Source organism: Cydia splendana, chromosome 3 (assembly GCF_910591565.1).
Source record: "Cydia splendana chromosome 3, ilCydSple1.2, whole genome shotgun sequence".
Classification (NCBI taxonomy): Eukaryota; Metazoa; Arthropoda; class Insecta; order Lepidoptera; family Tortricidae; genus Cydia; species Cydia splendana.
The window spans coordinates 2,054,183-2,076,134 of record NC_085962.1 but is presented as its reverse complement, the minus strand read 5'-3'; the positions used below and the strand labels follow the sequence as shown (position 1 = coordinate 2,076,134).

The 21,952-nt window shown below is 36.8% G+C and overlaps 2 protein-coding genes across 2 annotated transcripts in view; one reads left to right on the top strand and one right to left on the bottom strand.

The window, feature by feature from the left end:
- LOC134806453 (exocyst complex component 7) overlaps nt 1-12,872 on the top strand; it is a 29,187-nt gene extending 16,315 nt beyond the window's left edge. Inside the window, exons 12-16 of the mRNA XM_063779734.1 lie at nt 4,265-4,467; nt 5,791-5,897; nt 10,930-11,023; nt 12,040-12,364; nt 12,753-12,872. Coding sequence (XP_063635804.1) covers nt 4,265-4,467; nt 5,791-5,897; nt 10,930-11,023; nt 12,040-12,258 — 623 coding nt within the window. The 3' untranslated portion in view covers nt 12,259-12,364; nt 12,753-12,872. The remainder of the gene's footprint in view (nt 1-4,264; nt 4,468-5,790; nt 5,898-10,929; nt 11,024-12,039; nt 12,365-12,752) is intronic.
- The window catches only part of LOC134806643 (uncharacterized), a 30,542-nt gene continuing 21,446 nt past the window's right edge, over nt 12,857-21,952 (bottom strand). Inside the window, exons 25-27 of the mRNA XM_063779970.1 lie at nt 21,305-21,465; nt 19,251-19,353; nt 12,857-12,939 (exon numbers count right to left, since the gene is read on the bottom strand). Of these exons, the coding sequence (XP_063636040.1) occupies nt 12,901-12,939; nt 19,251-19,353; nt 21,305-21,465 (303 nt within the window). The 3' untranslated portion in view covers nt 12,857-12,900. The remainder of the gene's footprint in view (nt 12,940-19,250; nt 19,354-21,304; nt 21,466-21,952) is intronic.

Below are 21,952 nucleotides of genomic sequence, written 5' to 3'. Positions count from 1 at the left end.
TCGAACGAGCGAGCGAAGCGAAGTGAAGTTCTTACATTCGACATGAAACATTCGGCTGGCTAGGGGCACGTCCCGGCATTTTGATGTTTTTAAGCTGATCTAAAGTCTATTTCAATAGAACTTGCTAACTATGTAAACAAACAAAGTAACTTTGTTTTATCACTGTTTCTCTTTGAATTTTCACACCACCTCATCAAACACCATTGAAACCATACACATATACACTAATGAAACGGTCCGTTCCGTAAAATACATAAATATATAACTGTATCTTGGATATTTAATTAAAAGTTTAAAATGGGTTCATAAGTTAGGTTATTAGGACCTGATGGAATGACGGTTTTGTTTCTTTTAAATTCTACAATTGTCTATGATGGGTAGTGTTGTGACTAAAGTTTGTGATATAAACCCTCTACACACTACCCAACCCACGCTCTGTACCTACCACCGCGGTTATAAAATACATCAATACATCATGCTTAAGTACTAATTTGTCTTCTGATCGTGATTAAACAAATTAAAAATAAGTAACTACTTGTTTTTTACTTTTGGCATTTTATTATTCGATATGGTTTGACATTAGTAAAGTAGTAAGTAGGAGTCTTGCCCATCACTAGTAAATTCATCATTCAGAGACAATTTCAATATGGCGGTTTGTTTACATAGTTAGCAAGTTCTATTGAAATAGACTTTATCAGAGGATAGTTTGATACGCAATAACTTAAGTAAATGTATTCTAATTTAAATTATATTAGGTAAACATGTAGTTGAGGGCATTATATTTTAGTCATTAAATTATGAGCAGGCTCGATCACGGCGTTATGGACCTAGAATAGTCTAAAGGGCCCAAAAGCTATTTGTGAGGGGTCTTGCGATTCTGGTCAACTCCTTTGCAAGAAAATATGAGTGGCCATAGTGTAGATACATTGGTAGGGTAGGTGGATTGTTGTCTGGTCAATTGTGGTGGGTACGCGAGGAAATAGGCGTATCAGCCATCTTGAATTTAACATTTTTTATTAAATCGTGTCGAAAATAAAATAGATGTCTATGAATCTACACTATATAGTTTTTAGCGAGCCGCGAGTTCTCAGTTCGGGGCGAAGTCAAAGTGTTTATTTGTAAAACATAGGTAAAACTGTTACAGTGGTGTCAAAAATTATAAATTTGGTATCACTATGTTTTGCCTATTGGCGTACAAAAACATGTCCTTAGGATAATTTATATAATAAAATAACTTAGCTAACAAATACAAACAAATAGTAAAAATAAAAACATTAAAAATTACAATTAAAAATTAATTAATTAATAATATTGCCAATCTTAAATAATAACAATAAAATCATTCCTTACATAAAATTGAAACATTTCAATACATTAAAAATATTAAAATTAAATTATACATGTCAAGGTATTCATTTTGAATTACCTAAGATAATGTTTCGCATGTTAAGAAATCTGAGATTGAATAAAAACATTTGTCAATAAGTAATTTCTTCAGCTGTTTCTTAAATTGTTGGATTGGCAATGATTTAATTCTATCTGGCAATTTATTATTGATTTTGCTCGCTGAACAAAATACGCTTTTGCGTTTTAGCGCGGTGTTTGCGCATTCTGTAAATAAGTTTTTACCATACCTGGTACTTCTAGGAAAAACATCTGAGACCGTTCTAAATAAGGTTAAGTTTGACTTGACGAAGACTGCAGTTTCAAGTATGTAAAGGCATGGAAACGTTAATATTTGTAGTTCCTTAAAATGTGGCTCACAGCTGTTTTCTCGCTTGAGTCCACGAATTGCTTTTACACATTTCTTTTGAGCTATAAATACAGCTTTTCTGTTGGTAGAGTTCCCCCAATACATGATGCCGTAGCGTAAGGTCGATGCCACAAAACCGTGGTATGCTGTCATGACAGTCTCTAGACTTGCCTGCTTGGTAAGCTTATATAAGGCATAAGTAAATTGATTTAACTTTTTACAAATGGCTTCGGTGTGAGACCTCCATGCCAGCCTACTGTCGATTTGAAGTCCTAAGAATTTAGTATCATTCACCGCTTCAATTAAAGATCCTTGATAATCGCAATTAATGGATCTAATTGGTGATCGTTGATTGAAATGGATAATTTTAGTTTTGTTTAAGTTAATCAGTAAGTTATTACTTTCAAGCCACTCAATGATATTACGTAAAGTATTGTTAATTTCGTGTTCATAACTATCGGTGTTCTGACTTTCAATAACTACTATACTGTCGTCTGCGAAAAGGACCATCGGGTATTTGATATGCCGCGGGAGATCATTAATGTAAAGGAGGAATAGAAGTGGCCCTAAAACGCTGCCCTGGGGGACTCCATATACAGTATTACGTTTTGTAGATGTATAAGTTTCCTGTATTTTTTTATTTAAGTCTAGCTGTGTTAGTTGGGTGTACTGTTCCCTGTTACTTAAGAACGACTCTATGAGGTCAAACACATTTCCACGTATGCCATAGCAGCTAAGCTTTCTCAAAAGGATAGTATGGTCAACATAGTCGAATGCTTTTTTCATATCCATAAATATGGCGCATATTTGCCTCCGGTTGTCCATAGCATTAATAACCGGATGCAGAAGGTCATATACTGCCATATTTATGGACGTATGCCTGCGAAATCCCTTCTGCTCAGGTGCTAGTAGTTTATGTTTCTCTAGAAAAGTGTATAGGGTTTCGTAAATGACTTTCTCAAAAATCTTAGAGAATATGGAGACAAGAGCGATGGGCCTATAATTCGCCATATTAGTCTTATCATCTCTTTTATGCAGTGGCTTAATTGACCGAAGCGAAGCGAAGGTCTACGTTTTGACTCGGGCATTTTGCTTTCGTATGTCCGGATGTTCTCCTCTACAGGTCGCAATTCTTAACCGATTCTCGTGAAATTTTGTGACCGAATTTTATGACTAAATAAAATTTTTTTGTCAATCCGGTTTTTGGACATTTTTAAAAATGGCGGGGTCGTGATACCTGGCGCCTAAACAAATAGTCGTATCGATATCATAAGACTTTTTTCTTTTTGAAACATGTTTACAGAGTTAATAGCAAAAAATGCAGAAAAAAATTATCGCTGGTTTAGGCGGTATTTAGATATTTAATTTTAACTAATTTTAATTTCAGAAGGAGTAGCTAAATTTCGTCAACCCATCTAAGAACTATTTGGCTCAGTTTGTAAACGTTCGCTTTTTCTGTTTGCACAGAGGGTCTGGGTTCGATCCCCAGTAATTGTATGCTGGGATATTATAACTTTTTGTATTTTTTTACACATAAATTTCGTATTGTTTTTCTTTAATTGACTATACACCGTGTTTTTATTGAATTCCGTTAACTTCGGGGTATAGTTAAGTACGTTTATAAGAACTAAATGGCATAGTTAATTTTCAAAAAAAAAATTTTTTTTGTTTTCTTTTTTGTTTTTTTTTTTGTTTAAAAAGTAATTAAATGTAGCATATAGCGTTGTTGTAACACGGGCATTACATTTAACTCAACCAAACAATTGAAATCTGTGACATATCAATGTCATTTCGTACATCAATCGACCGAGATTGTACTTAAGTTTAGTAGCAAATGTATGAACTCATTCTAAACACTAATCAATATGCAAGCCGGCCCTAAGGCAAGTGTACACGCTTGTAGAGGCCTTATAGTAAAAAAATAAATTATGGATTATCTCCGAAATGGACTTAATTAGAACATCGGTGTCTTTGAGAAAGTTACTTGATTTAAGCTCAGGAATGCACCCTTGAAATTAACGGAAATCAAAAAAAACACGGTGTATTTAAAGCTCTTAGCACCATGTTATCGCGAGGTCTACAGCTCACAGAGCCACTAGTAATAGTTATTTTTAATTTATCTGGATAGACGCCTGATGCTATGCTAAGATTTATTATGTGACTTAAAGGCGATGCGATAATGTCCGATACATATTTAATGACTTTGGTACAAATTCCGTCATGTCCTACACTGTTCGAGTTTTTAAGCGACTTAATAATAGCAACTACTAGTTTAACATTGTTTTAACAATTCTCGCTTACGATCACAGCTTACGCTTACGGTAGATGTCGTTAGACGTGTCCTTATTAAAGCGCATTTGAGCCAGCCGAGCCGAACCAGTGTTTTTTTTTTCATTTTTGCTTTATTCCTAAGCCTAGCATATTATATTATGTTTTCTCTTATACGTGGCAACCCAGATGTGACTAGTTGTCAACTGTAAGAAAGGCTTAACAGCACTCCGTCTCCGTCAGGTCCGGCGCTGGCCACGGACCCGGCGTACGCGCGTGCTGCCGCTGCATTGCCCGGTGCGCCGGACCGGGGCGCGGCGTTGCTCGGCCTCTACGTGCGCAAGGTGCTCGCGCAGCTCAACCTCGTGCTGCGCAACAAGAGCGAGCAATATCCTGACGCTCTGAAGGCTATATTTCTACTGAACAACACACTATACTTATTGCAGGTACATTTTACAGATGTATAGCATTATTGTTTTCCATCGTATTTTCTCGGAAGCGTTCGTATTTGTCATGCTACTTCGGTCGACCTCAGTACTTTTGGTTCCGAGACTGGCTGAAATAACAAGACACGTTCGTACGTTTCCATTAAAATACGATGGAATATAATTATGCACTACATATGTAAATGGATATAAGTGAACCTAATACTCATTGGTCGCTCAAACTTCCGCTATTATGACGTTTCTTGGCGTCTATATGTGCAAAGTACTTTGACAACTCAACCTAATGCTGCGTTATAAAAGCGAGCGGTATCCTGACGCTCTGAAGGCGATATTTCTGCCTAACAACATACTCTACTTACTCCAGGTACTTATTAACGTCAATAACTGTCCCCAGTAGACTATTTGGTTGCTCAATTGACCGATATATGACATTTCATGATGGCTAAATGCGTAAAGTACTCAGGCAACTCAACCTAATACTGCGTTATAAAAGCGAGCGGTATCCTGACGCTCTGAAGGCGATATTTCTGCCTAACAACATACTCTACTTACTCCAGGTACTTATTAACGTCAATAACTGTCCCCAGTAGACTATTTGGTTGCTCAATTGACCGATATATGACATTTCATGATGGCTAAGTGCGCAAAGTACTCAGGCAACTCAACCTAATGATGCGTTATAAAAGCGAGCGGTATCCTGACGCTCAGAAGGCGATATTTCTGCCTAACAACATACTCTACTTACTCCAGGTACTTATTAACGTCAATAACTGTCCCCAGTAGACTATTTCGTTGCTCAATTGACCGATATATGACATTTCATGATGGCTAAGTGCGCAAAGTACTCAGGCAACTCAACCTAATGATGCGTTATAAAAGCGAGCGGTATCCTGACGCTCAGAAGGCGATATTTCTGCCTAACAACATACTCTACTTACTCCAGGTACTTATTAACGTCAATAACTGTCCCCAGTAGACTATTTCGTTGCTCAATTGACCGATATATGACATTTCATGATGGCTAAGTGCGCAAAGTACTCAGGCAACTCAACCTAATGATGCGTTATAAAAGCGAGCGGTATCCTGACGCCCTGAAAGCGATCTTTCGGCTGAACAACACTCTATACTTACTCCAGGTATTTATTTACTGTTGGAAGTTAAATTAGTAGGCTTATTGGTCGCTCACTTCTACGTGCGCAAAGTGCTTGCGCAACTTCACTTAAGCTCTTTCAAATGATACCCCACTTGATCTAGTAACTAAACTTTTGAATTTTTGCCCCCCCTTATATGTTTACACCTACTTATAATGTTTGTATGTCGTAGGGCTTGCAGCGCAGTGGATTAGTTGAGGTCCTAATGACGGTAGAACCAGACTGCGAGGCTACCTACCGCGACATGATACACGAGTACAAGAACAACTACCTGCAGAGGTAGGTACCTGTGTTTAGATATGTACTAGCGACCCGCCCCGGCTTCGCACGGGTTACACAAAACCTTAACAAATTATACACCTAAACCTTCCTCAAGAATCACTCTAATGATAGGTGAAAACAGCATGAAAATCCGTTCAGTATTTTTTGAGTTTATCCAGAACATACATACAAACAAACCGACGGGTGACTTTTTTATAAGGTGTAGTGATAGATTGCGTCTACGATGTGACAATGGGTAATAAATTAATGCTGCCAATTCACTTTGTGGTTTATTAATTTAGCTAAGAAACAAATTAAGAGTGGAAAAATTCACTGTCTTGGGTGGGGCTTGAACCCACGACCACTGGATCGCTAGCCCAGTGCTGATCCATCTGAGCTACCAATACCTTACCCAATACAGCGAGCATTTATATGCGAATATGTACAATAAAGTTGGAAGTGTTTGTTACTTGCTTACCATTTTAGAATACTGGATGATTTACTAAAAAGTTTATTATTTGTGACGTTCCACGGGAAAAGGTACCTTATGAGGGTTTCTAGTTTCGGAGATATGAAATGTTTTGTAAAGAGGTGAAAAAATGCTCAATTTTTTTTTATTGTGTGATCTGAAACCTTAATGCGTAACGTTTGTTTACCTGTTTTTATTTTTGTTATAAGTTAGTTATAAGCCTAGTAATGTCGTCTCAGAGTTTAGTAGAAAAGGTACCTTATGGAAAAAAGATTGAAAATTCCCAAAAAAACTAGTCAATACGGGAAAAGAAGTTTGGTAGAGAACTGTATTAGCATTCTGCAAAACTAATTTGATAATTTCAGTTCTGGTTGGAGCGCCTCGCAAATATTATAACCGTACATAGACCGACATCACAAATCCAAGTAGCCTGCTATTATACCAAAGTTACTCTCGTCAAGTCTTTCTTAACTAGAATAATCTTCATTTGGTTTGGTCGCATGCAGTAAATCAGCCATTGGTTTGCTGAAAAATGCCAATACCCGACGCATTACCTTATGGAATATCTGAGGTCATTGAACCTCAATGCCGCTTATCTTCAATAGCAACCGAAATATATTATTGATAAGAAATAGACGATTTATACCAGGTTAACCCCAAAATATTATTAGTTTATCCTAACTGTTCCATCATCATCATCATGCCTCATCATGTAACTTAATCACAAGGTACCTTTTCATTACATACAAATTATTGGTCTTTTTTAAGATTATTATGACGAAGAACTAATTAAATTTGGGGCAGTTTAATGTAAATTAATATTTTCTATTCATAAAAGATAAACTGTAATATGATTGATATTTTGTAGTGATGTATTATTAGATTTATTTCCATAAGGTACCTTTTCGTAAATGTATGGAGCAAATACTGTTATTGTTATGTAAGTTTAAAGTGGCATAAGGGGTTAAATATAGTATTTAGTTGGGGTTTTAGGATTTATTTCATTTGAATGACAGAATTTCTTTCATATGTGCTCAGAAAAATTGATTGTGTGTCACATTAAAAGTAAAAATATTCAATTTTGTGATTTTATATGAAAAAGTCAGAAAATACATTTTCACCTATAAATCGGTATTGTTTTTTGCTTAAACTGTCTGTCAGTGTCGTTTTCTAATAGATAAAATTTAAATCTTGAGAGCTCATTGCAATCAATCGTGAAAATGAAATAAAACTTTATTTTCAAGAGATTGGTTAGTATACACATAAATCAGTCGATATCAAAAGTTTCTATTTGCATTACAGAACAAGTCGCAATATTTTTTAAATCTCAGATATATAAGGTATTATTATTTGTAGTCAACTATGTAACTTACTGCAGGAACATAGTTTTTTAGGCGGCTAAACTTAAAACTTCTCTATCGTAAAGTTGCTCATTTCACAACATTATTTTCAAAAAATCATATCTCTGTAACTACGCAACCTAGAAGGTTGATCTTTTGTGTTATCGATAGCTTATCTATTGTAGATTACTGGGGTATGCATAACTCCATACCCGCCATAAGGTACCTTTGACCGTGGGACGTCACATTTGAGCACTGCTGTCACTAATTTTATTGAGATATTGAAGTGCTGGAGTACCTAGGTAAAAGGTATTGATACATTTACTTCAAAATATATCATTTATTCACTCTGTATTTTAGCACAGCTCGTAATATACAGTAAAACAAGATAATTTATTCACGCTATATTTTAACCCAACTCGTAATATACAGTAAAACAAGATAATTTATCCACTCTATATTTTAGCACAGCTCGTAATATACAGTAAAACAAGATAATTTATTCACGCTATATTTTAACCCAACTCGTAATATACAGTAAAACAAGATAATTTATCCACTCTGTATTTTAGCACAGCTCGTAATATACAGTAAAACAAGATAATTTATTCACTCTGTATTTTAGCACAGCTCGTAATATACAGTAAAACATTGAAATGCAAACTTATCATTATGAATTTCGACTTCAACCACATATATCCCTGACCGCTTCCTTATCACCATGGCGAAAAACTTTTTATCAATCATATCTATATCCACTTCCTTTAATGGATAGAATCCCTTGCTCAAAGAACATGATTTCAAAAAAGGTATCCCGAAAGTGTAGCAAAGTACTCTAGACATAAAATTGTGGCATTTTAGGTGTTTCATATTAATAAGCCATTTGTTGTTAATTTGTGCGCTCCTCAATCGGAACTCTGCGCTTATGTCGTGATCGTCAAATCGTTCAAAAACTCGCACATTGCCTCTTAGTAACCGTCTTCCCTTTTGGTCATTGTAGTATGTTTCTATAGTAATGTTGAAAGGAGTGTAGGATGCGTATGGTAGCACTGGTTTACTGCATTTTGTAATGTTTAAAATATCAACCCTTACACGCTGGGATGAACTTGGTTCGAAGCGCGCTAAAAATATTAATACCACGTATATTAACATTTTAGGTGTAGTGTAACGTGTACCGTATATGAATAAAATAATATAAAAAATAACGGGCAAGTAAATGTGATTGAGTTATTAGATATTGCAAATGACGACTAAATAATGATGCGTATTTGATGAGTTATGAACAGTGATCAGACAAATCATCGCAAAACCATCAAAAATCATTTATATCTCAAAATAGGACAAGATTTATTAAACTCATATTATATAAAATTTCCAGATTATACTCGTTCAAAATTGTTAAAAAAAAAATTATCATGTTCCATCCATACCATATTTATTTTTGCGATAAATTGTCCGAACTCTGGTTATGAAATGGAATATAATCACTTAAATTGTACTAATTTATAGGAAACATTGAAATGATCCCGAAATATAATGTCAATAATGTGCACTTGAATAGTTTTTAGGGTTCCGTACCCAAAGGGTAAAACGGGACCCTATTACTAAGACTTCGCTGTCCGTCCGTCCGTCCGTCCGTCCGTCCGTCTGTCACCAGGCTGTATCTCACGAACCGTGATAGCTAGACAGTTGAAATTTTCACAGATGATGTATTTCTGTTGCCGCTATAACAACAAATACTAAAAACAGAATAAAATAAAGATTTAAATGGGGCTCCCATACAACAAACGTGATTTTTGACCAAAGTTAAGCAACGTCGGGAGTGGTCAGTACTTGGATGGGTGACCGTTTTTTTGTTGCTTTTTTTTCGTTTTTTTTTTTGCATTATGGTACGGAACCCTTCGTGCGCGAGTCCGACTCGCACTTGCCCGGTTTTTAATAACCCTAGTGTCATTCAATGTTGGGGGATATGTAATTCAGTATAATTATGTAGATATCTACCTCTAGCCATTATGACTATAATGGTAAACATGTCATTGTAGTGTTAGTTTAGAGCCGTAACGCACTGTCGACTAGTCGCCGGCGACTCTGTCTCTCGGCGACCGGCAACTAGGGCCAGGAGACCAAGCCGAGCACAAGCAGCACTAAAACATGTTGTGTTCTTTACAACAATGTTCGAGAGAGAGAGACGGATGCAGATTAGTCGGCTCCATAGTCTAATAAAACATGGTCTTCCATTCCCAGAGTGACACGGGCCTACGTCACAACAACATGGCCGCTATATATAGCACTATCGCATATTATCATATAGCGCTGTCGCATGATGACGTAGGCCCGTGTCAGTTAGGTGACCTAGAAAAGACGGGAATGGAGTACCAGGCGGAGTATATTATTATACCATGGTCGGCTCGACAGTTGCTCGCAGTGGGAACGCTTCCATTTGAATCACGTGTTCCTAGTGGTCGCCGGCGACCAGCAGTCGCTTGTGCGTCGCCACTACGAGTCGTCCGGGCGTCCGGGGACTATAGTCTATATCTTTAGGTATTTAAATAAAAGTAAACAAACAATTTGTACTTTTTCGGGTAGTTATAACATTTATTGGTTAACCAACCAAATACAAAACCGCCTGGATCAGTCACTGAACGACCTGACTCTAACCTACATTATTTGATCATGTAATGTTTTCATGTTGTGTTGTAGAATTTGTTTACTTTTATTTAAATACTTAAAGATACAGGGTATAAGTGCGTAAACCCCTATACAAACTATAGTAAGTCACAGTCGCCGCCGACTGAGTCGCCGGCGACCAATCGACAGTGCGTACCGGCTCTTAGAATCTTAGATGGACTCTACAAATTGATGGAAAGAAAGGTGGAATTTTCTGAGGTGATTTCTTGAGCTCAAACCCCTGATCTGTTAAACAAAAGGTATTGTTTCCTTTATGCAGTGTTTCCTAATGCTATCGCTACACGTTATGAAATCAAAGTCCCCCGCCGCGTCAGTCTGTTTGTGTTCGCGATGTTCGCGATAAACTCAAAAACTACTGAACGGATTTTCACGCGGTTTTCACCTATCAATAGAGTGATTCTTGAGGAAGTTTTAGGTGTATAATTTGTTAAGGTTTTGCGTAACCCGTGCGAAGCCGGGGCGGGTCGCTAGTTAATAAAATAAGGGCTCGCTTATAAACGGGCTTGTCCGTTTTTGTTCGGCTGAATCTCATTCTTATACATTACGTTTGCAGTTGGAACAAGCTGTTGGCCCACACGGTGTTGGAAGAGGCGCCGCCGGCCAAGCTGCGTGACCGCGACCGACAGATTCTCAAGGACAAGTTTGCGGTAAGTCGTATTGTCACGTTTGCAGTTAGAACAAGCTGCCCAGACAGTGTTAGAAACAGGGCTCGGAAACCGTTTTACTAACCGGTTTCGTTCATTCACCCGGGAACGAAAAGGGTTTCGTTTCCGTTTGCGGTTACCGGTTAAAGAACTTTTCTATTGAGATACTGATTTATGCCAAATTTGTTCGCCTTCCGTTTTTGTGGCACGAAATTAACCGGTTAAATTGAAAGTATCGAAGCGAGATAGAACGAGTAAGTATTGCTATCTCTTTCACGTTTGACAACGAGTTTTACCGAGAGTTTCCGAAAGCCAAGACTCGAGCACCTTGTGCGCTCCGTTAAATCTGACGGCGAATGTATACCTATAGCAAAAAGAATAGATAGTATAGAGGGGTCCTGTCATTGTAAATTTTGTAGTCACTGTAAATTTACTGCCATCTATCGACACACGACTAAAACTCAAAATAAAAACGTATAAAGTTATCAAAAAATGTATATATATATATATGGATAAATGATTTTATTTTTTTTATATCATTTTGATCCATGTTCATTCACTGATATCTATGTGTTAAAATTGTTAAATATGAAACGGTGTCGTCACGCCATCTAGCCGAGGATAGGCTAAAGGTGTGTGCGCCATCTATTCGAGAATGACTTTTGCTTGAATTCCGAGGCACGTTTTTTCCTTAGACTTCATTCGTCTTATACGAAGTTACATATGTCTTTGCCTATAGGTACTTGTTCTAGCCGCCTAAAAATCAAAACCTGTCAAAACAAATGTAATGTGCACATATAACTAGGGGTTACAGATGTAGTGCATAATTATTTTCCATCGTATTTTCTCGGAAACGTTCGTACCTATTTGTCATGCTACTTCAGTCAACCTCGGTACTCTTTGTGTCGAGACTGACTGAAATAGCAAGACACGTTCGTACGTTTCCGTGAAAATACGATGTAAAATAGTTATGCACTACATCTGTAATGCTTTTTCTGTAAAAATACTTTGTATTCCAGTCTTTCAACCGTGAATGGGAGGAGTGCACCAAAGCGCAGCGCAGCTACAGCGTGCCCGACCCCGAACTACGGGAGGCGCTCAAGCGAGACAATAAGGAGACTATACTGCCGCCGTACACCAAGTTCTATGACACCTACGGTTCTCTGCCGTTCTCGAAGAATCCGGACAAATACGTCAAGTACTCTCCCGTACAGGTAACTATACTTCTGTGTTACTAGGAGAGGCTATACGAGACTACCGCCGTAAACCAAGTTTTATGACACCTACGGTTCCCTGCCGTTCTCGAAGAATCCGGACAAATACGTCAAGTACTCTCCCGTACAGGTAACTATACTTCTGTGTTACTAGGAGAGGCTATACGAGACTACCGCCGTAAACCAAGTTTTATGACACCTACGGTTCCCTGCCGTTCTCGAAGAATCCGGACAAATACGTCAAGTACTCTCCCGTACAGGTAACTATACAGTACACACTTCTGTGTTACTAGGAGACTATACTACCGCCGTACACCAAGTTTTATGTAATATCTTGTTTTCCTTCCTCACTTGCTTACATTTTTCCGACAAATGGACGATTGAATCTAATAATAAAAAATATATTTAGGATTCACTTTTTTATTATTTTGTTATTAATTATGTTTTCGGTATTAATAAATAGTCAAAATAAGTTAATATGTATAAATAAGACTTCTAAACACCTTATTTATTTTCAGATTGCGACTCAGCTGGACGGATATTTCGACGAAACCGCTTAGGCAACACTTACAGTATTCCACAATATTTATTCCAATTATATTGAACAAATAAATAAAACGCCTTATTTAACATGTTAATTAGTATTTATTTTCATTCATCTTCATTTCACTCGGCTTTCTTGAGACCCCCACGCTTCTTAGGCCACTGTAACAAATACCATTACATAATACATGATAATTTTAAAAAGGACATGATATTTCCCGTTTAATCTTAAAAAGAAAATAGAAAACGAGAAGTTGGGGCCAAGAGTTTTATTAATGCTTTTGACAAAAATTGTATCCAATGTGTAAGTGTAAAATCCGAGTCGAATTCGTGCTTCGAATTTGACAGCCTTAATGTAGGTAGCTTCAGACTACATAAAAAAAAAAGAAAAATTATTTATTTAGGTAAAGGTTTCGTTTTAACAATACAGTTAATGGAGTCTCCTAGTAAGTATAATATACCTGTTACAGGAGACCCCGCTCTTCCCAGCTAACATTTTCGTTCTAAAAATTTATGCATAATTATTTTCCGTCGTATTTTCACGGAAACGTACGAACGTGTCTTGCTATTTCAGTCAGTCTCGGTACAAAAAGTACTGTGGTTGACTGTAGCAAGTGTAGCATGACAAATACGAACGTTTCCGAGAAAATACGATGGAAAAAAACAATTATGCACTATATTTGGAACTCTGGATGCCAAAATATTTGACAATTCAGTTATCAGAAAACATTAGTTCTTTAGCTGTCACATTCGGGGGCACGACTTTTTTCTTAGACTTTAGCTTCAACAAAAAGAGAAAGTTTCAAATCGGGCCAGCCGTCGCGTCGTCGAGAAATCGGGAACATGTATTAAAAATAAAGTAACGAATTGAGAAACTCCTTCTTAGTCTTTAAAAAGTAGGAATGTTAATAGGTAAAAGTAGGTATATTAATCTTAAATATTACGGGAAATTTGGGACAAAACCAAATCGAGCCAGATCCACGGTAAAGTTAATAAAGCTTGTGGTACGGGTACCAAACGACTTTATACCGGGTGTGGCCTGTAACATGAGCAAAAAATTAAACTGTAGGCTGTACTCCTCATACTGACCAACATTTGTTCAGCGACTTTTAAAAATAACTTGTGGTTTGATTTTTAATACACTTCAAAGTTTATTCTAAGACGCAATGTATTGCGAATTTTGTTATGTTTAAGGCGTGACAAGCAACGTCAATCACAATGATATGGCATGGCGATGGCGTCCATTGAAGATAATATTTATATTGTATGAAAAATAGGGAGTCTAAATACTTCATAATTATTAAAAGTTGTTGAACAAAAGTGTCACGGTTTGAGGAGTACAATCTATGTTTAAATTTTTTGCTCGTGTTACAGGCCACACCCGGTATATAGGTACTTATGTCATGGTCAGATCATAGGATTTTATCATTTCATAAAATGCTAATAATAGCATAAAGAATTGATCACTTAATGATATGGTTAGGTTAGGTTTGAATTTTTCATGTAGCCAACCGATCATTTCAAGAAATGATTGCCACATCATGAAATGATCAATTTTAAGATCTGGACACGACATATTAAATATATTAAAAACGGGTCACTCACGTATGCAGTCTGCGCCGGTCCGTCACCGTAAACGCAAGCTCCTGATGACACTCCTCGGTACGGAGTGAAACATGTCGAGCGTTTTTCGACTTAAAATACGTGAGTGACCCGTTTTTAATATATTTAATATGTCTGTGTCTCACGGAAGTTTTGTTATTAAAATCTGGCCACGACATACAGAAATACTTTTGAAAACATCCATAACTAAAGAAAAAATATTCATGATAAACACAAGTAAATGTCCTCAATCGGGATTCGAACCCAGGATCTCTAGCATCGTATACTGCAAAACGTAATTCAAGACCAAAAAAAGTAAGAAAATGTTGCCACTTTTTACTAGCGCGTCTTGTATTTATGTAAAAATAAGTTAATAAAAGTACTTTTTTTAAATCGTAGGAGTAAAATTACTAATAAATAAATTATCTCAGCGTGATTATTTATCAAAAGGAATTTACTATTTTACAAACAAATTATTGCACTGGCAACATTGTCTTACTTTTTTTGGTCTTGAATTACGTTTTGCAGTTTAGGTAGTTTTACTACTGACTAGGCTAGAATAGATTTTTGAATTTGTAGTTATTTTAAAAGACTTTTATCTAATGAATACTTAATCGATTTACCGTTATACCACTCTGACTCTGAAACGTGTGCTGATAATTATGCACATTTAGTTGTCAAAATATTTTATAAATAAATACATAAATAGATATAAACCATCCAAGGCACCGGTACAAACAGTCGTGCACGTCACGATGTTTGCCCTTACCGGGAATTGAACCCGGGCCCGCAGCAGACAAGTTTCCAATTGTTTGAGTACCCAGTCGGGTACATGGTCGTCTCGTTAGTATGGGCGTTTTTTCACCGCGCGTATTATAAAACGTATTGTGACAACATATTAGGTGTTTCAAGTTTAATATCCAGTAAAAATATGGGTGTTTCAAGTTTAAAATCCAGTAAAAAATTGGGTGTTTCAAGTTTAAAATCCAGTAAAAACTTGGGTGTTTCAAGTTTAAAATGCAGTATAAAATTAGGTGTTTCAAGTTTAAAATCCAGTAAAAACTTGGATGTTTCAAGTTTAAAATGCAGTAAAAAATTAGGTGTTTCAAGTTTAAAATCCCGTAAAAAAATAGCTGTTTCAAGTTTTAAATCCATTTGAACAAGCCTCGCTTCGGTTTCTTCGAGGAAAAACTCACTTTTCAGTAGAGCCAACACAAAATTGGCACTTTTGTTAGCCATTATTTCATGAACTATAGGGGCTGGAAATACCATTTACATTTACTTGAGCAAGGCTTTTATCCAGAATAGAAGGTAAAAAACCTTCTATTCTGGATAAAAGGAAACTTTAGTACTGTTTATAGGTACTATTTAAAAAGGCGAAATACATAAACTCCTGAAATCCGACCTTATGCACTAAAAATATTTGAAATACCAGAATCTGCTTGTTAGAAAGAGCTATTTAGCGTTATGTATGATAATTAGTATTTTTAGTCGTCGTTATGGATTTCGAATCGAGAATTAAGTGTAGATTACGTTTACGAAAATGTGATTATACACCGTGGGCCTCTATAACCCATCAGGCTACGTATTCCTGAAGGTTCTTTAAATAACAAAATGTGTGTATATGTAACAAGACAATTTTTGCCATTTTAACTAGAGACGGTCAAGCAAATCTTGTCAGTAGAAAAAGGCGTGAAATTCAAATTTTCTATGATATGATATCCCTTCGCGCCTACATTTTTAAAATTTGCCGCCTTTTTCTACTGACAAGATCTGCTTGACCAATAAGTTATTTTTAAGAACAAAATAAATATTTTGTGTAAGCAATTGACATCTAACCGTGAGTGGCCTATGTGAATTAATTTCATCATTAGGATGGGTATATGTATTATGTAAGTGGAGTTAACAGGTGAACTTTTTTGGGCCGTTGGAGTGAAAACATTCAGCATCGGAAAATTCTCATGTCCAACCAAAAGTATGTCATCCTTAGTGCGCTCCCTTAATAGCTACCTAACCTAAGATTGGTCACAAAGTTGTAGTATCGTGTACTTTTTATCATCGCCACGTTAAACCCGCGGTGAAAAAACGCCCGTAGAAACGAGTGCGACTGCCTCGCTGGAATACTTTACGTCCGTAGATCCCATTTCGCGTGTCTCCTAGGGACCCGCCTAGCGAGTCATCACGCGACCCGACTCGCGAGACACTATAGGTACCTTTTTCTGCCGTCCGCGTTTCTCCTCGTTCTATCAAATATATAAAACAAACAAACATACATGTGAATATTCCATGTCGGTGTGCCTGGGTCCTTCGGTTTACCTTGACGCTGCTATTGATATGTACGGCCGTATCGCAGGCTATTATGGTGGGTTTTCACACTTACGTCCAGACATTTGACAGACAAGTTAACAGACTACTTCGAGATAGTGCCACAATATTTGTGTCATAATTAAAAATAGCTAGTTGATTATAACGTACTGCATAGTAGCAAAATAATTGAATGCATTAAACATTGGCCTTAGGCCTAATTTATTACTGTATAAAATTTGATACTAATTTAATAACGATTTCTAAACTTTACAAGTTATTTTGCTTACAAAGGTGTTCATATTAAACACATCCCATTTTAGTAAAAATTTGGGTAAATAAATACTTCAAAATTTGTTCAAATTATTTAGCTGTATGTAGTTTTTTTGGCTTAATAATCTAACGCCAAATAAGTTCGTGCTACGATAGCCCACCTTGTATGAATAAATCTTTCAGTCATAGGGGTCGATCCCCCATTGTGAGTTTTAAGCAAGTTAAATATTAGAATTTGTTTATCTTTGTGACACTATCTTCGAAACCCTCAAAATATTGTAGTTGCCATAAGTGACCCCTTTCTTGTATATGTTCGGATACTCATGAATATTGCTTCTTGTAGCGTAAATATAGACAATAACTTGGACAGTGCCTCTTCTATATGGTATAGGAATACGTATCAGTGTTGCCAGTTTTTAAGGCGATAACGCTAAATCAGTGGTGGGCAAAGTACGGCCCGCGGGCCATCTGCGGCCCGCGAATGGATTTTATCCGGCCCGCCGCCGGTCCTATGAAATAATTAGTATACGGGCTATATGGCATTGGCTCACGATTATCACAAATCAAAACAAAAATTGGCTACAATTCTGGCCCTCCACTTAAATTTCCTAAACTTTCTGGCCCCCCATGAAGAAAATTTGCCCACCACTGCGCTAAACTGTAGTTTTTATTGAATTTTTTACGTTTTATAGGGTAATATGGCCATAAAAAATATTTTTGGAAATAAAAAAAAACCCGCTTTTATTACTTTTTATTTATTACCGCTTAAACAATATCCAGGGGTATCCGAACTCACTCCCATTTTAAACTAGAGTTCCCGCGTAGTTCCCTTTGGGACAGACAGACCGAATCGAGGCCCCTCTAGCGGGTATATTTACTTTATCCTTATTAGGGCACTTTTGAAAACCATGAACTGATAAATATAATTGATTTATAGCGTGTATTTTCTATACAACCAAATAAAGTAACTTATATTCTTCCATTAAAAATAATTGAGCATGCAATGTATCATTACTTTGTTTTTATTCAAAGCGTCGCACTTACCGACGCGACATCACAACTGTCACAAGTCACTGTACGCAATATAATGCCGCCCTGAAATAAATCAAAAGTGATTGCACTATAAGGGTAATTTTAAAAAATCTTATCATTGTACCAAAGACATATCTATCTTCGTATAAGACGAATAAAGTCTAAGGAAAAAACGTGCCTCGGAATTGAAGCAAAAGTCATTCTCGAATAGATGGCGCACACACCTTTAGCCTATCCTCGGCTAGATGGCGTGACGACACCGTTTCATATTTAACAATTTTAACACATAGATATTAGTTGAATGAACATGGATCAAAATGATATAAAAATAATAAAATCATTTATCCATATATATACATTTTTTGATAACTTTATACGTTTTCATTTTGAGTTTTAGTCGTGTGTCGATAGATGGCAGTAAATTTACTGTGACTACAAAATTTACAATGACAGGACCCCTCTATACTATCTATTCTTTTTGATTGTACTGAAACATACTCCTGGATTCAATTTGAGGTTGTATTCAAAATACACGTTGTATAAATTGAGCTTACTCTGTACGGACTGTGAGGAAGTGCCGCCATAATCCTCTATAATAAATTCTAAAGGTTTTAAATACGCGCCCCAATAAGTGGAAAAAGTAAACACACAAGTGAATTTTATTTTAAATACCTTTTTAAGGATATATTTTTTTGTTTGATTAGAAGTAAAGGAGGGGTAAATACATATTTATGTGGTTATTTCATAATCTGGCATGATTCCACTTTAGCGTGACAAACGACGCAAGTAACACTTATACAGAATGAGATGTTATTATTTGTGCAAATGTTAAAATTAGTGTCCATACAAGTATAAACAGCATTGAAGTACTTTAATCACGTATTAACAGCTTAAGTGGAGGTTTAAAAAAAATAACTTTAACGCCTAGTAAATTTAGACCATTTTACTGGGTTTGATCATAGCAATTCAAGGAATATAATGATTTACATATAATATATGACCGAACATTACCTTATTATCGATATTAACGAAATGCCTCCGCAAGAAACCTTTTTACCCGTCGAATCATCATACAACCAATTGATGCAAAGCGATTTGACCCATATTGATCTCTAGTAACACGTCTGATACTGAGTGGCTACGACCCAAATTGAGTTAGTATCACACGCGTGATACTAGGGCGCGCCACGGGTTAACCATGAATATGAACCAAGAGCTAAGTGGAAGCACGCCAGATGTAGATGAGCTCGTGTATAACTGACCTTGAGCGCCCGCGGAGGCGTCTTCTTCCGCGGCGGCTGCTTCTTGGGCTTGGCCAGCTGGTTCGGGTAGTGCGTGAACGTGCACGGCAGGATCTTACGGAACCTACAACAAATATAAACTGCAATGTTCTGCCGCCAGAGTGCAGCACTAAGCTAGCTAGTAAACCATAGAGTAACTTATGCCTTATGCATACTGTGCCTTGGAACTGTTTTTTGACAAGTTTTCACAGACAATAAAATATGACATTGATGCATCAAGGCGGTTTGTTAACAAGGGCCTACCGAGAAACGCGAAAACGAAATTTAGTTAACTGCCTCTTTATCGCTCGAATATGCAAGAGTGATAGAGGTTAGATAACGAAATTTCTATTTTCTTGTTTCGCGGTAAACCCCCAGATTGTGAAGGATAGTGGTAGTGGCGCCCCCTACGCAGAGTTTTGCGTAATATTCCCTATTGCAATAGGCGGGTTCACACGACGAGCCGCCTCGCGAGAATATTGCCGCGCGAAGCAGCTCGGTCTGTGGAGACGTGCCTCGCCCGAAGCAAGGCACGTCCACACCACAGTATGCCACGGTAATAAGACCAGACAGAGTCATAGACTTAGTAATAATATTCAAAGTTAACACGTACTTATGACGGTAGTAAGACCAGACAGAGCCATAGACTTAGAATTAGACCAAGAAAAGTCTGCAGCGGTTTTGATAGCACACGAAGTGCAAGTGTGATTTATACGTCATTCGTCGTAGAAGTTTGACGTTTAAAATAACACTTGCACTGCGTGGGCTATGAAAATCTCTGCAGACTTTTCTTGGTCTAACTCTATAGTCTGTATCTTTAGGTATTTAAAAAAGAGTAACCAAAATCTACCCTCAAATGGCTTCATAAGTCAGTTGAGGGTAGATGAAAACATTACATGATCAAATAATGTAGGTTAAAGTCAGGTCGTTCAGTGACAGATCCAGGTGGTTTTGTATTTGGTTGGTTAATCAATAAATGTTATAACTACCCGAAAATGTACAAATAATTTGTTTACTTTTATATAAGTACCTAAAGATACAGAGTATAGTAATAATATTCAAATTAAACACGTACGTATGCCACGGTAGTAAGACCAGACAGAGCCATAGACTTAGTGTTAATATTCAAAGTAAACACATACATTTGCCACGGTAATAAGGCCGGGATCAGCTGCGGCGGGGTCTTCACAGTTTTGGCCTCGTCGGCCTCCGCCGGTTGTGTGCTGTCGAACTCTAGTTTTAGTTGTTGCTGTTTTCCCGTGTTGCGAGGGGCGTAGAGTAATGCATTAAGTTGGTCTTAGCATGGTCTAATAAAACATGGTCTTCCATTCCCAGAGTGACACGCGATTACGTCACAATAACATTGCCACTTTATTTCAACATAACATGTTACATGGGTACATTATACCTATGGTTAATAAGTTAAAATATTTCTTTATAATTTTATAATTTTCATTTATATGTATTTTAGCTTAAATTTTACAATAACACGTCTTTTTTAATTACTCGTTAGCAATATCTTCCGATTCACGAAAGAAATTTCAGACTTTCGGGTAATTCTGTTTATACTACTGGCAACACAGGATAGCTCTGTGGACATTTGACAATTCGGATCTAGATAACTTCATGCCCTGACCGTCATCCTTGTCGAACGCGTGTTAATTGTTATTTCCTTCTCGCTCAGTGTCAGCAGTCGCAGTGTTTTCCAAACTTTTCACGTCGTAAGCTTGGTAATTAATGTGTAACTGTGAATTAGTTTTTTAAACGTTTGTCTTGTATAGATAAATAAAGTTTAATTTAATACATTAGATTTGTTTTATTTTACTATGTTTCTACATGAATAACTTAAAATTAATGCCGTTAAAATAATTTTCACCGTTGGTTAAAATTCTCCCACATTTCAAAGTTTGAGAACCTGTAAACAGCATGATGACGTAGGTGCGTGTCAGTTAGGTCATACGCGAATCTCGGAATGGAGTACCAGGCGGAGTATATTATTATACCATGGGTCTTAGCAATAACAGTCAAATACGTACTTATGCCACGGTAATAAGGCCGGGATCAGCTGCGGCGGGGTCTTCACAGTTTTGGCCTCGTCGGCCTCCGCGGGTTGTGTGCTGTCGAACTCTAGTTTTAGTTGTTGCTCTTTTCCCGTGTTGCGAGGGGCGTAGAGTAATGCGTTGAGACCGTGATTTGGCTGAAACAAAAAAGATTATAAATATTAGGCCATTACCTATGAAATTGGCGTTTTGTTCGGAGAATTTCAACGAAACACGAATTTCCATACAATTAATTTTGCGGATATTTTTTGATGGCTAATTCAAACCAAACAAAATTTTTCCAGTAATTTTTGACACCTTTAAGGTATGTTTTCAATATCTCCATTTCTTGAAAATTGGTACCATTAGAAAAATATAAGTAATTTTAATACTCGAACCGACAGCACATGAAAAGACCTATTTTCAAGGCTTAATTCTGAACACTTAACAATAAAAAATAACAATTAATTGTATGTAAAATCGTTGTTTATTGAGTGCACTGTAGTTTTATTGTAATTGTGTATGTACTTTTGTAAAAAAAAAAAAAACTAGGATCAGACTTATATCTATGAACAAAAACGCCAATTTCATAGGTAAGGACCCAATATACATGCATACATATAATCACGCCTAGTTCCCGGAGGG